Here is a 14,444-nt window from a genome sequence, read left to right on the forward strand (position 1 = left end):
AGATGAAAACTAGGTTGTGTTACCTTATTCAGCTGAACAGTACCCCGGGGAGGCAGTTATTACCTGTGTCTTACACATGGGATCAGAACCCAGCACTCTGGGTTTGTGGAAATTAATTTCAGGTCCCAGTTGCCTTGTAAAACTTACATGGCAGTGCTATTTCCTTAACCGAAATATAGGTGGAAATAAAATTTCAGATTTGCATAGAAAACATGAGGCTACGTTTTAAAAAATTCCCAACATCCTTAAATAAATGAAGAGTGTTTAGCATTAACTGGTGGTGAGAAGCAGAGTTGAAAGGGTGTGGGGGAGGCTGTGCTTTCAGATGAGCCCTTGTGAGGTCTCCCTTCTCTCAGCGCCGTCTTTGCTGTACACCCCATTACCACCACCATCCGTGCTAAAAATAACCACAGGTCTTCCTTTTGTTTCACTTATTCTTTCTACTTTTTAACGGGCACAAGAGTTCCCGACTGTTCGGTGCAAGCAGAGGTAGGGGAAACAGGTAGTAGAAAGTAGCTAGGAAGGTAGTCTTCAGAACTCGAGGAAGAGTGGCTGGAGTTTACCCTGTCTGCCAGTGAGGACCCCATAGTCACTCTGCCTTTTTTTTCTACTGCAAATCAGAGGAAGGAGCTTGGGGGCGGGGGGATAGAAGCAAAGGAGCCACCCCACTTGACTCACACATACAGCTGTCCAGGTGTCACGCAGGTGCTGACAGAGTGGGCTGGATCCAGCCTTAGCGAGCAGAGTTGTAAGGGAAGAGAAGTGGTAAAAGGCAATTAGTCATGAAAGGGGGCAGTGGTTTCATAAGGTCCAAAGCGGTTCAGCCTGTTCGGGGAGAGGGCCGGTGTTCCTGGCAGTGCCTTCTCTTCTGCGCTGAATGGAAGGCGAGTGGTAGGGCTTTGCCAGCCTTGTGTCCCCACCACACTCCACTCGTTTATTTTGCAGCAGTTGGCCTCCTCTGCTGCGCGGGCTTACCAGCACGTCCGTTTTGGGAATGCTGCTGGCGTGGCCCATGCCTTCACGTCACTCAGACTGTGAGAGGGTTTTACCACCTAGTCTAACTGCAAGTCTGTACCTTCTGCGCTGCTGTCTCCCCAGTATCTGTCACAGTGCCTGGCACATAGTAGGTGCCAGGCACGTTTGATAGGAATTTACTGAACAAAATGTCAGGTATGTCTATAGAGAAGGAAGGAACCAGACAAGTCCATCTCCTAGGGGCCAAAATAATTGACAGGGCTTTGGAAAGGAATTTGGAGGGGAGGACCCAGAGTGAAGACATCCCCAAAATGATGAGGGCTGTACTACTGTCCTCTTTTCTTCTGATGTGTTAGGGGAGCTTTTGAAAACAGGCTTGGAGCAAGGAGTGGTGCTCTTTGTTGATACCATCTCTTGTTTAGCTTCTAAGGTAGCTCTAAGACATGTGAGATACACAGGAATATGGTCTGTGAGATCCATGAAAGGCTTTGCTCTTTTCAAAGGGCCCATGTGTGACTCGAGCTGAAGAAACCTAGCAAAGTAGAAAGAATGTGGACTTGGAATCAGGGTCCAAGTAAGTGTCTCCTTTGGTCTCTGCCACTAGTTACAGGGCTCCTGGGCAAGTGACTGTACTTCTTTGAACCTCAGTTTCCTTATCTGTAAAATGGGGATAATTATATGTTTGCTGTTCAGTGTTATAGTACCCCCAAATGATTGGCATTTTCTAGGTATTCAGTCTGTGGTGAGGGTACTATGGTGATATTTGGTTCTTTGAGTTTGGGTCATTTGGAGGTCCTACTGGATGTTTAGAAAGCAAGATAGAGTCACATGTGTTCTTGCTAAAGCTAAGATGAAACTTTTTGAGTTTTTTAATCTGTTCTTAAACTTTTTTCCCATTTTTTTCCCTTCAAAGTCTTTGTCAACCTTAAAAAATTTTGTCTTTCTTATTTTAGTTAGATCCTGGAGTCCACAAGTTTCTGCATCTAACTTAAATGCTTCCTGTCTGCACCTTTTCTTAGTCCCAAAAGAACTGTTGCTTTCTGCATTAGTCAGCTCAGCTGCCATAACGAAGTGCCATAGACTGGTGGCTGAAACAACACAAATCATTTTCCCCCAGTTCTTTGACGGAAGTCAAAGATTAGGGTGTCAACATGGTTGGGTCTGGTGAGGGTTCCTTTCCAGGTTTGTAGACAGCCTTCTTCTTGCTCTCTTCTCCCATAGCTGCTTCTTTGTGAATGTGTACTGGAGGTGTGGGGGCAAAAGATAGAGAAGACTACTGGTCTCTTCTTTAAAAGGCTCTAATCCCATTATGGCGCTCCACCCTCATGACCTCATCTAACCCAATTGCCTCCCGAAGGCCCCTTCTCTATATACTATCACATTGGGGGTTCGGATTCTAACACATCCATTTTGAGAGGACACAAACATTCGATCCATAACATTTTCCAGTGTCTGTTAACAACCCTAGATTAGTCTTTCTTCACTGGTCAGAACCTGGTGGATAAGGAAGGAGTAGAGGTTTCAGGTGCGAAAAAAAGGTATCGCCCCTTGAGACCTCCTTTTTTTTTTAAAAGACTTTATTTATTTATTTTTAGAGAGGGGAAGGGAGGGAGAAAAAGAAGGAGACAAACATCAGTGTGCCTTTGCCTCTCATGTGCCCCCTACTGAGGACCTGGCCCACAACCTAGGCATGTGCCCTGACTGGGAATTGAGCTGGTGACCCTTTGGTTCGCAGTCTGGTACTCAGTCCACTGAGCCACACCAGCCAGGGCAAGGCCTTCTTTACGCCGAGGCTGAGAGATGATGGTTTGTGTGCTCCGGCTTCCTGCAGCACTTACTGTGAATCAGCCTGCCAAACACTTGACGAAGGGAGATCACCTCCTTTTCACTTAGGCTCCTAGTTAAAGATGAATCAGTATGGATTTTAATTGCTTATGACTTCCCCACAAACAGAAATTGACATGATATACTCTGGTAAATTACCTGCAACACAATCATTTTAAGAAAATGTTTTATGTTCTTTTAATGGTGCTATTTATTGTCCATAAACTTGCCAATGTAACCACATGCCTCTTGTCTAATGAAACGCACACATGGAATATTGTTCTTTGCTTATTGAAACCACGAGGTGTTTAGCTTTTGCAGATGGTCGAGCATACTGACAAAACTGAAGTTGATTTTCACCTTTTAAGAGAAGTGTGCCTTGCCATGGGGTTAAATTCCATGTTAGGATTTAATACTCACAGGAAGAAGACAAAGAATAAGACTGTAGGACAGAGAGAAAAATCATGTGGAACCTGGGTGTCTTAATCCATTCTGTCTACCATAACAGAATACCACAGATTAGGTGGTTTATAAACATTCATTTCCCCCAGGCCTGGAGGCTGAACATCCAAGATCAAGGCACAGGCAGATTCAGTGTCTGGTGAGGCTCTTCTCCCTAGCTCGTCGACGGCTGCCTTCTCCCTGTGTCCTCACATGGTGGTATGGGTTAGGGAGCTCTCTGTTTTCTTTAGTTCATTTTTTTTTAAGGGCACTAATTCCATCATGGAGCTCTACCCTCACAACCTGATAACCTCAGAAAGGCTCCATCTCTGAATACCATCACATTGGAGGGCATGATAGTCAGCATAGGGATTTGGTTGAGGGAGGTGCAAACATTCAGTTCATTGCACTGGGCTTCTTGTTACATTTGTCTCTGGTTTGGTGGGAGAGAGGTGGCATCTGGTGACCGAAGGCTCTGCTCTCTGGATGACTTGGTAAGCAGCTGGGATGACTTGAGTTCTGCACATCACTTTCTTTTCGGTTCTGGTAGTTTGGACCTAACCCTGGACATTTTGGGTTTTCATTGTTCTGACACTAATTTTTTTAACCACCCCTCTTTTACCCTCTTCCCCATCTCTTCTCCACCCTTAGAGATTTCAGGGATAGACCGCAGGAGCTCAGGGCATCTACACAGTGGACCGTTTCTTCCCTTTTTCTCACCCTTTACATCTGCAGACCCTTCCTTGGGTCCTGTCTTTGGAAATTGCCATCCTTTCTTGTGACTTGATTATCCTTTTATTACTATGCTGAGGTGGAACTCCCTACCACCCTCTTCCAGATCCCAGGAAAAGCGAATCTGTTCTTGTCTCCTCAGGAGGTCCAGGCTTTTGCTTGTTGCCAAACTGCCTGCCTTATTGAGTGGCTGCAGTTGATGTCCTCTGGCCTTTGTCCTCTAGAGACCTCACAGTTACCTCCTTCTTCACTACGGTTTTGATACCATGCCCCTGAGCTGAACCACTAGGCACTCTCACGGGTCCGTCCACTCCTCATGGGACAATTGATGGGTCTCTGTGACCTCGTTCCTCTTTTACCTTTGTGGGACCCCGCGATAAGGGATTTCTCACACAGTACCCCCTTCTCATCTGCAAGGCTGGAGGAATAATTTATTCATTCTCTGCAGAGGTATTATTGGAGCCTCACTGTTTTTCCCCAAATACATTAGATACTCCTCAGAAGAATCACATTCTATTTTTGTTCTGACATAGAAATGTCAAATTGGGGAAAAAAATAATCCCCAGAAGTAGAAGAGCGTAAATGAAAGGCTAGAAAGGATTCTAGACAAGATACACAGTGGAACCTAGTTAATCATTACTACCCCTTTCTGTGCCTTTGTGTAACTGACAGTGAATGAAGTGGGCAGAGCATTGATAACTTGCCTAGTTTTGGCAGCATCTTTTGCCTACCATGATTACGGTAGCCTGGAAAGACTAAATAAATGGCTAAAACACAGGGACTCCCAGCTCAAGGTGAGTTCAGGAGCGGTGAGAATCAAAATATATGGCTCTGTGCTAAAAAGCAGACATGCAAGAAATTAAAAATATAGCCCCAAAGGTTTAATGTTGCCTTTTAACTGTGCTTAGATTCATATTCATACCCTAACTGTCTGTCTGAGGTAGCCAGGGTTGATATAGGGAAGATATAAACATATCTACTTCAAGTGAGTGCTTCTGCAAATCCAGTTTTGATAAGGTCTTAAATCTGTTGAGATCACATCATAAAATTTCCCTGCAGTTTCAGCAATCGGTGAACAACAAACAGTGCTCAACCATTTTTTTCTTTTAATTTTGCATTCAGACAGTGAAACCTCCATTTGTAAATCCCTCTCCTGCCACTGCCCAGGGAAAATGGTGGGCAACATGTGGTGTACTAGCAACATTTCAAGTGTAAATATTAAACTTGGTTGGTAAATTTTAATTTACCTTTTAATAATGTTCTGACTTACATGGACTATTTTTAGCATGTGAGAGCTTAGAGATTTAGTGAAAAATATGCTGTAATAACTGAAAATGCCAGGCAAGAGTCGTTCCTAGTTTAGCCATTTATCAGATAATAAGTTCTTCATCAGTGGATATTGCTTCCCAGGTAATATATGAAATTTGGGGCAGTGGATGACTGAAGATGTTGCTAATGTGATTTATACCATTAAATTACTTACAGAATGCCAACAGAATGCATGCAAATGTTCCCTGAAGAAGAGCCCTATTAAGTTTATTCTTCATTTCTGAAAGCTGAATCCCAAGTTGCTATTTAACTTCAGAAAATCCCTTTAGCAGGTGGCCTTTTATGACGGGCAGGGTGTGAATTCTTACAGTTGCTGAGTGTACTGGCTTATTATGAAATCCTGGGAAGATTAAATTCAAGAAAAAAACCTCTCAGTTGAACATTTTAGTCCTTTAACTCTTGTGTGGTTTGCTGTTGATACAGAAATTTATCCTTTGAAGATGACCTCTGAATGGAAATATGCTCTGGAAAAATCCCTTATTGATGCCGCAAAGTTTCCTCTTCCAATGGAAGTTTTTAAGGTAAGGTGTGGATTCACAACAATTTGTCTACTCTTGTCAAGAATAGATTGGATAGAAAGTTTCGTATATCAATTTACTTCCCATTAGTTAAAAAGCTACCTTCTTGGCCAGTTTCCATTTTAAATGTTTAAAATGTTATCTGCTCTGTTTTGCTATGTTTTGTAATCTTCACAAAGACTCAAATTACAAGATATGGATTAAAATTTTTCAGGTTTACTGTTTTTCTCCATAATGTATTATCATAGAAATCTCATTTTCATTTCCACACTCGTTTCCAACAAAAGAAAAGAAAATAGAGCATGTCTATTTTAGACATTTGTTTGGCAAAAATAACAGAAAATGATGCTTGTCTTGGTGGTTCAGTTTCGTTGATGGCTCAAGAAACTTGCAAGAGTGCCTTCCGGATGGCAGGCCCTCTTCTAGGAGCTGGCAGAATGTGAAGGGAAGATACCACAGCTGAGATGGGTTGTCAGGTTCTCAACACTTTAAGTCATTCCTGACGCTTGTATGAAATAGAATATTAGCTCTGAGCAGGGATGATCTATTCAGCTCAGAGGAAATCGTGAAACAAGCTCCGCTTATCGGGAACTTAAATACATGAGAAAGCTGCACCGTACTGTTCTGTGCTTGAACGCTAAATGCGGCTCTAGGAGACTGACATAGGCCTGTTTTCCAGCTCTGAAAGGGCACATTTCTGCAGTACCATGGAAATTTCTTAAGGAAAGCAGAGTTAAACTGGTGTTTCGGTACCACAGGCAGGAAGAGTGAAGGCTTGGGCTGTAGCAGTGGTGTCCTGGATTTTATTTATACTGAAGTCCTCACTCAGAATTTTAACCCATCACGGAAAATCACGAGCTTGCTTGTTTGCACTTTTCTTGTTGGTAACATTGATTTACAAAGACCTCTTTTAAAACGAGTTATATAGTTATATTCTGAAATTTAATTGAATGGTGACCTTTACATATTTTGTAAAAATACTAAGAGGAAAGTACTAGAGGAACAGTATAAATATAATGTTGTCAGCAGTAGTGATCACTGACAATGAACATTATTTGGTTTTGGGTTTTGTTTTGTTTTGTTTTTTGGCTAACTGACCAAATACTTCTTATTTTTCTCCTTCTCACTATCGTTTCTCCCCCTATGTCTTTTCTGATAATATCCTTCCCCTGCAAATAATAATAATAATAATAATAATAATAATAATAATAATAACAATAATAATAATAATAATAAAAGAAAAACAGAATTTATTCTTTTGTAACCTGCCAGGCCCCACTGTCTCTCCTCAGTCCAGTCGGTCCTCACTCCCTTGGCCTCCATAGTTTATATCCACTCTCTTTACAGTGGCCTTGGTAATGTTTTAAATATACAAATCTGATCCCATCCCTCATCCTTGAAAAAATAAAATTTGTTTTGTAGCATATCATACACATGTGGGGAGTTTAAAGAGTACTCTAGTGACAATACAAAGACCCGCCCTCCAGTGTAGGCATGGGAGGTCGCCTGCACGCTACAAGCCTTCCACTGCCCCTGCCCTGATCCTCTCTCCTGGCTCTGCTGGGGTCACCGGTGCCCTGCCTTTTGTGTTAAGCATTTCCTTGTGTCTCTTGGTAGTGTTACAGCTGTGTACATTTTCCTAAATGTGATATGATTTCCCTTTGACAAAATAGGAAGCAAACAATCCTAATTGTCTCAGGAGGCCTCTTTCCTGCCCTTTGGAGGGGAAGAAGGCTGGACTGTGTCTGGGGCATCAGCTGGCTCCACTTTTCCTCAGAGTTTACAAGAGAACTGAGTAGGTAAAGTCATGAGCTAGTCTTAAGAAACTTAGGTACCATAGTCGGGACATCTGCCAAAGTTGTAGCATGAACTCCAGGTACTAGACGAGAGCATGGAGAGGAATTGCCGGTTTATATTTTCTGCTTTTGTGGATCACTCCCGTTCAGAAATAGACCCAAACTGGACATTTCTATGAAGTGAATTGAATGTTCTCATCTGCCCCAGGAAGCACTGAACATTTCTATGAAGTGAATTGAATGTTCTCATCTGCCCCAGGAAGCTGGGCCTAGAGCAGGGACAGGGAGCTTGTCTAGCATGTGGTCAGAAGGAGCCAGATGTTAACAGTCTTGGGGTGGCATTCGATCCTCAGGTTGCAAAGGCGATAAACTGTGCCAAGCCACCTTAGTGATGTGGGCCTGCAGCATCTCTTCTCACTTCCACTGAGCGAAAATGCCTTCTTTCTATCCTCGTGCTTCACTGATGGTTTGTTTGGATACGGAATTCTAGGTTTGAATTTGGAGGCACTCCCCCCATTTTTTTCTTCCCTCCTCTGGAGTCTTATATTCTGTTTTTCTCATTGTTCTCAGATTTCACAGTGGCATACTTTGGTGGGCATCTATTTTCCTCCGTAGCGCTGGTTTATTTCTGGCCTCCAAAACTCATGCCTTTCATTTTGGGATATTTCTTTTAAAACAATATCTTCCAGTTCTCTTATTTTTTTGATTTGTGCCTATATGGGTATGGTACTCCTAAACTGGATTTAAAACTTTTTTTCCTCAGGGTTTTTTTTTTTTTTTTAAATATCCTTTTCTGTCCTCATCTCTGTCAGAAGTTTTTTCAACTTCTTTGTGCTGGCATGTTTTATGAGCACTTGTTTGGTGTTTTGTCTCTGAATGGTCTGCTTATATAGCCGCCTGTTCTCATGTCATGGAAGCATGAGTTGTTGGAATTATTGAGTTAATTTTTTACTCCCTGATTGATTTGTTTCCTCCACCTTGCTTTGGGTTTTTGTTGTTCTTGTTAGAGGCTTTCTTCAGATACCTGAAAACACTTGACTGTCTGTTCTTGAATAAGAGGGGGGATTAGAGAGCTGTGGGTAGGGCTGGTCGCTGAAGGTCACCTTGGAGGGCTACTTTTTGTACAGTGTCTTTTTTTTTTCCTTTAGCTCATTTTCCAGGGGGAGTTTTTCAACTTCCCACCTGGGGTTCAAGGTCCAAATGCCAGTGTCCTGAGTGGTGAGAAGTGGGCCCCGGGCTTCTGCACTGGGTGCTTCTGTGCCAAACCCACAGGCCAGGGACCGCCGCGGGGGAGGTCAGTGGCCTTGCAGAATCAGGGAGAGGAAGGTACACAGAGGCCCAATGACTTCTCAAAGAGTTCCTCAGATTTATTTTATCTACTTTCATTCCCAGTTATGGACACATTTAGTGTTACAGGTTTCTGAGGATTCAGTAGCCTTCCCTAGGGTGGGTTCTCAGCTTTTCTACTGAAGGCTTGGGATTTGACCATATTGAATATACAAAGTTACTTGGCTTCTTGTTTATTTGGACCTTAGCTTCTATACCATTGTTGCTGTTGAATGGATTTGTGTTTTCTTTTTTAATCTCTTTACTGTAATTTTGGTTAGAGTTTAGGAAAATGTAAAATGAGTGTGGATTTTTAGTTTACCATCTTAACCTGGCACTCGCACTTTAAAAATCATGTAGCTTGGACTAGAGGGTAAAGCCCCCACATCCTCCCAAGGCCACCGGGACTGGGGTGACCTCCCCTCCTGCCCTCTGCAGCCTTCTGTCGGTAGGTTGTTCTGTGCCCTCTTGGTGGGCTGGGCTGCACACACCCTGGCCTTTTCTCTGTTCTTCAGATGCCCTTTGTCCCTGTTTTGTACTTCCTGTTACATTCCTACTCACCCTGCAACTGCAAATATAGATACCCTAAAAGAGGTCTTTGCTGGAGCTCTGGCCTCAGCCCCCATAAGATGTGATATTGGGCTCTGCTGAGTGCCATCTGCTCTGCCTCATCACCAGGCCACACTTGCATAACATCCATCTCCTTTTGTCTAACTTTGAAGCTCTAAGAAGGCAAGGACCATGTCTTTTTATTGTTCATTGTGGAATCATTCAACCAAACATAACTCCTTGACTGTAATAGCGCTCAAAAAATATTTGTCAAGTAAATGTACTAAGTCTTGAATGGACATATGTACTTCGCTCCTTGAACTAAAAAATTTTGAGCTAAAGTAGATTACTTGAATATGCAGACTTATTTAGAACTATAAATACAAAGACTCAAAAGGTATTAATAATAAATTAATAACAGGTATTAATAATCCTAATATATTTTTAATTAACAATGTATTCATTAAACATTAAGCAGCTACTTTGCACAGAACTGTAGACTGGATTCCATGGCTTAATAATTTGTTTACATATTCCAAAATACAGTTACTTTCCTTACTTTAATGTCTTTCTGTTAGTATTTAGACCATTATTTTGATGGAATACCTGCAAATTATCATCATAATCAATCTTTTGTTCCTAATTGATAGTTACTGTGAGAGTAGTTATTCAGTGTTGTTTTTATTTGTCACAGAACCTACCACAAAGAGAACATATGGAATAGGCACTTCATAAAAAATTGGTTGAATTGAAAATTATGTTTTCGTAAAGCTTTTTAGGTACTTTTATAAATGTTTTCTCTTATTTTTATTTAATGGAAAAGAAATGGGCAGTTTTACTTTCTTAACCTTGCTATGTATGGACTGAATATTTACACATTTAATTTTGAAATTATGAGAACAGTTATTGTATTAGTTTCTTAAGGCTGCTGTAATAAATTGCCACAAACTGGGTGGCTTAAAATAATGGAAATGTATTCTGTCATGGTGATGGTGAGAAGTCAACATGAAGGTGTCAGCAGGGGCCTGCTTCCTCTGAAGGCTGAGAGAGAAGCTTTCTCCTGAGTCTGGCCTAGCTTCTGGTGGTGGCCTGTAGTCCTTAGCATCTCTGGGAGTGTGGCACCTAACTCTGATCTCTGTCTTCATATTCACATGACCTCTGTATGCCTATCCAAGTTTCAATCTTCTCTGTTGACACCAATCATTCGATTTGGGGCCATGGTATTGCAGTGTGACCTCAGTTTAACTTGTCTACATCTGCAAAGACCCATTACCAAATCAGGTCACATGCACTAGTTCTAGGTAGATGTGAATTTGTAGGGGACACTATTTAACCAAGTGCCACCACATTTCATATATGTGTAGTAATTTAAGAAATCATAATATTCTCAACTGAGTTTTGTACTTACACAGAGCTAATTAAGTTCAAAGAAATTGCATGAGGGAGGCATATGATGAGGTTCAAAATATCTTAGTGCTTGCTTCACTTTATAAAATCTAGAGAAATTTTCTGTCTCTCTCAAGCTTTGTTTTTTTTTTTTTTAATATGTTAACTGATTTTAAAGCGAGAGAGAGAGAGAGAGAGAGAGAGAGAGAGAGAGAGAAACATCGATATGAGAGAGGAACATCACTTGGTTGCCTCCTGTACTTACCCCAACTGGGCACTGAAACTGTAATGGAGGTATGTGCCCTAACTGGGAGTCGAACCCCCAGCCTTTTGGTGCATAGGATGATGCTCCAACCAACTGAACCACCCTGGCAAGGGCTATCTTAAGTTTTTGGAAGTTTCAGCAGCAGTATTATCCAGGATGTAACAATAGTACTTAAATATATATGTATTTTTCTCTTACCACTGTTTGATTATCACTGTTTCTCAGCAAGCAGACATTTCTATTGCTTTCATTATGGTAAAAAGCATGTATGTTTGAATTCATCCAAGAATCATCCTAGATGCATGTTGTTATAGAAAATTGCCAGAGTGTTTACTTGTTTTGAGACATAAGTCAAAGCTGATAAGCACATTTAATGGACAGAGATGAGCAGTATTTCAAAGCAGTTCTTTTTAATTATTTTTACACTTTAGATAAAATGCTGTTTTGATGGAATGAATCTCATTATGCTACATGTTTGTCATTTTGGGCAGTGTGTTCACTTATCTGCATTGGGATGTGTGTATCTATGTCTGTAAATGCAATCAGGTAGAGTTAATATCCAGAATATCACTTCTGTCTGAACACAAACAATAATGGTGTAAAAGCAAGCTCATATTATTAGTATTTCCACTGTTTTTACCCATGACTTGAGAGAACACATTAATAGCCTTTGGATACCATATTTCATCAGAGATTCTGTCTTCTCTTAGTAGGAAAATGCAGATAATCTTTGAAATGTACATTCAGTTGAAAGATAAAATGTGCATTTTATTGAAAAATAAATAATAATTTTTTTTACCTGAAAGCCAGCTTCATTATTAAGAGAATGCTCTAATAGATTGCTAAAACAATTCATATATTAATACTAATTTACTCTTAAAAATAATAAGTATATAGAGGTTACGGCACTGCAGGTCAGCATGGTCTTTACCTGGCTCTTTTTTACTTATTATGTAACCTTTGCAAGACATCGTTTGATTGACTTATGACACTTACCCCCTCCATTGTCAAAGTGAAATGTCCCAGTTTCAACAAAAGCTTTTTACTTTTGTCTTTATAAAGAACTACTAGGATAGGTTTCTCTCAGAGTTTGTTTCTATCGTCAAAAAGTGAAGTGATTGCAGGGTTAATTCAGTTTTCTAGCCAGCAAGTCCCGTACTGTTTTAGGTTGCTAATTCACTAAGTCTTCACTAAGATACAATGCATGGGTTTTTGAGGATTTACTTAGGTTTTTAAAATAGGGCCAAGGGAGACTCAAAATGAAGAGTCTTACTAACTATAATTAATGTAATATTTCATGCTTCACACATTCATAAGCCTTCTGTAATTACTGTTACTTTTCATTATCTGCAGTTCTCATAAATTGTAATCTACATTTGTGACTCCGCTTGTTTGCAAGTGGTAAATTATAGAAGTTTCACGGACAGTTCATGTATACATCTAAAAGATCTTCAAATATGAAACAGCAATTCCAATTTGCCAGTGACTTGGAATAAAGTATTTTTCCCTTAGAGGAAACTGTAGCCTGGGGAAACCTGCTCTCCAACTTCCTTCATTCCAGACCACACCTTGAATTTCAAGGAAAGAACATTATTTGAACTGTCCCTAAAATCCATTATCCATTTTTATTTATTGAAGAAGTGAAATTGTTTGAACGATGTAAAAATCAGACTTTATTTTTTAGAGCAATTTTAGGTTCACATAAAAATTGAGGGACAAGTACAGAGCCTCCCTAGGTACTCCCTGCCCCTACAACAGACATAGTCCCCCTCACTATCAGCATCCCCTCCTAGAGCTGATCCTTCCTTAGAATTGATGAAGGTACTTTGACACATCATTTTCACCCAGAGCCCATAGTTTACATTTGGGTTCAGTCTTGGAGTTGTCTGTTCTGTGGGTTTGGATAACTGTACAATGACATGTATCCACCATTAGCATCAGACATGGTAGTTTGACTCCCTAAAAACCCTCTGTGCTCCACCTATTCATTCTTTGTTGCACCTATTGTTTGAACTTTTATTTGTCATTTTAAAAGAGCTGAAAATCTCAGTGTGTTTGAAATTACAAATAAGCTATTTAGAGATTTGCAGAAGAGTAAAGGGAAGTATCAAGGATTGAGACCAGAGGCCAGAAACCTTGGCCTTCCCCTTGAAGCCTCTCTCATTCACACCTTTGCATCAGAGGTCCCCAGATTTATTTACCCCGGGTTGGGTAGTCCACCAGGACTCACAGGATTTAGGTGTTGTTACACTCACAGTTACAGTTTATCACAGCAGCAGGATATAAGGCAAAATCAGCAAAGGGGAAGCCACATGGGGTGTCCTCTGGAAATCCACGCATGCTTTTCCAAGATCCCTCCCCTGGAGTGTCCCACAGGGGACTCCTAATTGCTTTCTTAATTTCCTGTGACAATGCGTGCTAAATTGTTGTCTGCTAGGGAAGCTCGGTGCTCAGGGTGCTTATAGGGGCTGGCCATGTAGGCACCCTCTGCCTAGCCTGTACCCAAATTCCAGATTCTCAGAAGGAAACTAAGGGGTTTGGTATAAACTATATTGTTTATGCAAACACTCTCCGCACAGTGAGCTACTCTTAGATGTAGGGTACTGTTTATCAGCTTTGTTCTCAGATGTCAGCCTGGGCTAACACTGTAAGTGGGCTCTTTTTGAGGACTGCAGTTTCAAACCTGCTTTGTTAACCCTTTGTGGTACTTGCATTCAATCCATCAACAAGGCCTGTTGGCTGTCCCTTTAAAATCTATCCCAAATTCATCACTCTTGTCTTTGTCCATCACGATGACCCTAGTCCAAGCTGCCCTCTGTCTCCTGTACCGTTGCAGTCATTGAGAACTGTTTTTCCCGGCTTCTAATTATTGCTTGCGTACAGCGTGTTCTTTAGAGAGCAGCCATAGTGATCCTTGAGAGACAGAATTTAGGTCATGTCATTCTTTGATATGTAACTCTCCCGTGGCATGTCATCCACCCAGGAGAGCTGTCCAGCTCGGCCCCTGCTCTATGAGCCCATCTGCTGCCCCAGGCCCTCATGTGCTTTGCTTCCCCCGGCTTACTGGTAACCCTCCTACACTAAGGCATCCTCCTCGGGCCTTTGCAGTGACGCTCTTGGCCTGGAACCTGCCTCTCCCTGATTCTTCCAGGTCTCTGCTTAACATAAAAAATAGCGCTCTCCACCACTGTCTCCCTGTTGTCACCCCCTGCTTATTTTTCCTCAGACATTTATAGTTTGTACTGATATATGCTTTTTTTTTTTTTTTTTGCATCTGATCTGTAGCTGGAATGTAAGCTCTCT

At 41.3% G+C, this 14,444-nt stretch overlaps 1 protein-coding gene across 1 annotated transcript in view; it reads left to right on the forward strand.

Moving 5' to 3' along the window:
• Positions 1-14,444, forward strand: part of SFMBT2 (Scm like with four mbt domains 2) — a 214,057-nt gene that overhangs the window by 104,188 nt on the left and 95,425 nt on the right. Inside the window, exon 7 of the mRNA XM_054593939.1 lies at positions 5,725-5,822. Within this exon, the coding sequence (XP_054449914.1) occupies positions 5,725-5,822 (98 nt within the window). The remainder of the gene's footprint in view (positions 1-5,724; positions 5,823-14,444) is intronic.

This window comes from Pteronotus mesoamericanus, unplaced genomic scaffold (genome assembly GCF_021234165.1).
Source record: "Pteronotus mesoamericanus isolate MK-2021 breed Mesoamerican mustached bat unplaced genomic scaffold, CSHL_Meso_final contig_130, whole genome shotgun sequence".
NCBI lineage: Eukaryota > Metazoa > Chordata > Mammalia > Chiroptera > Mormoopidae > Pteronotus > Pteronotus mesoamericanus.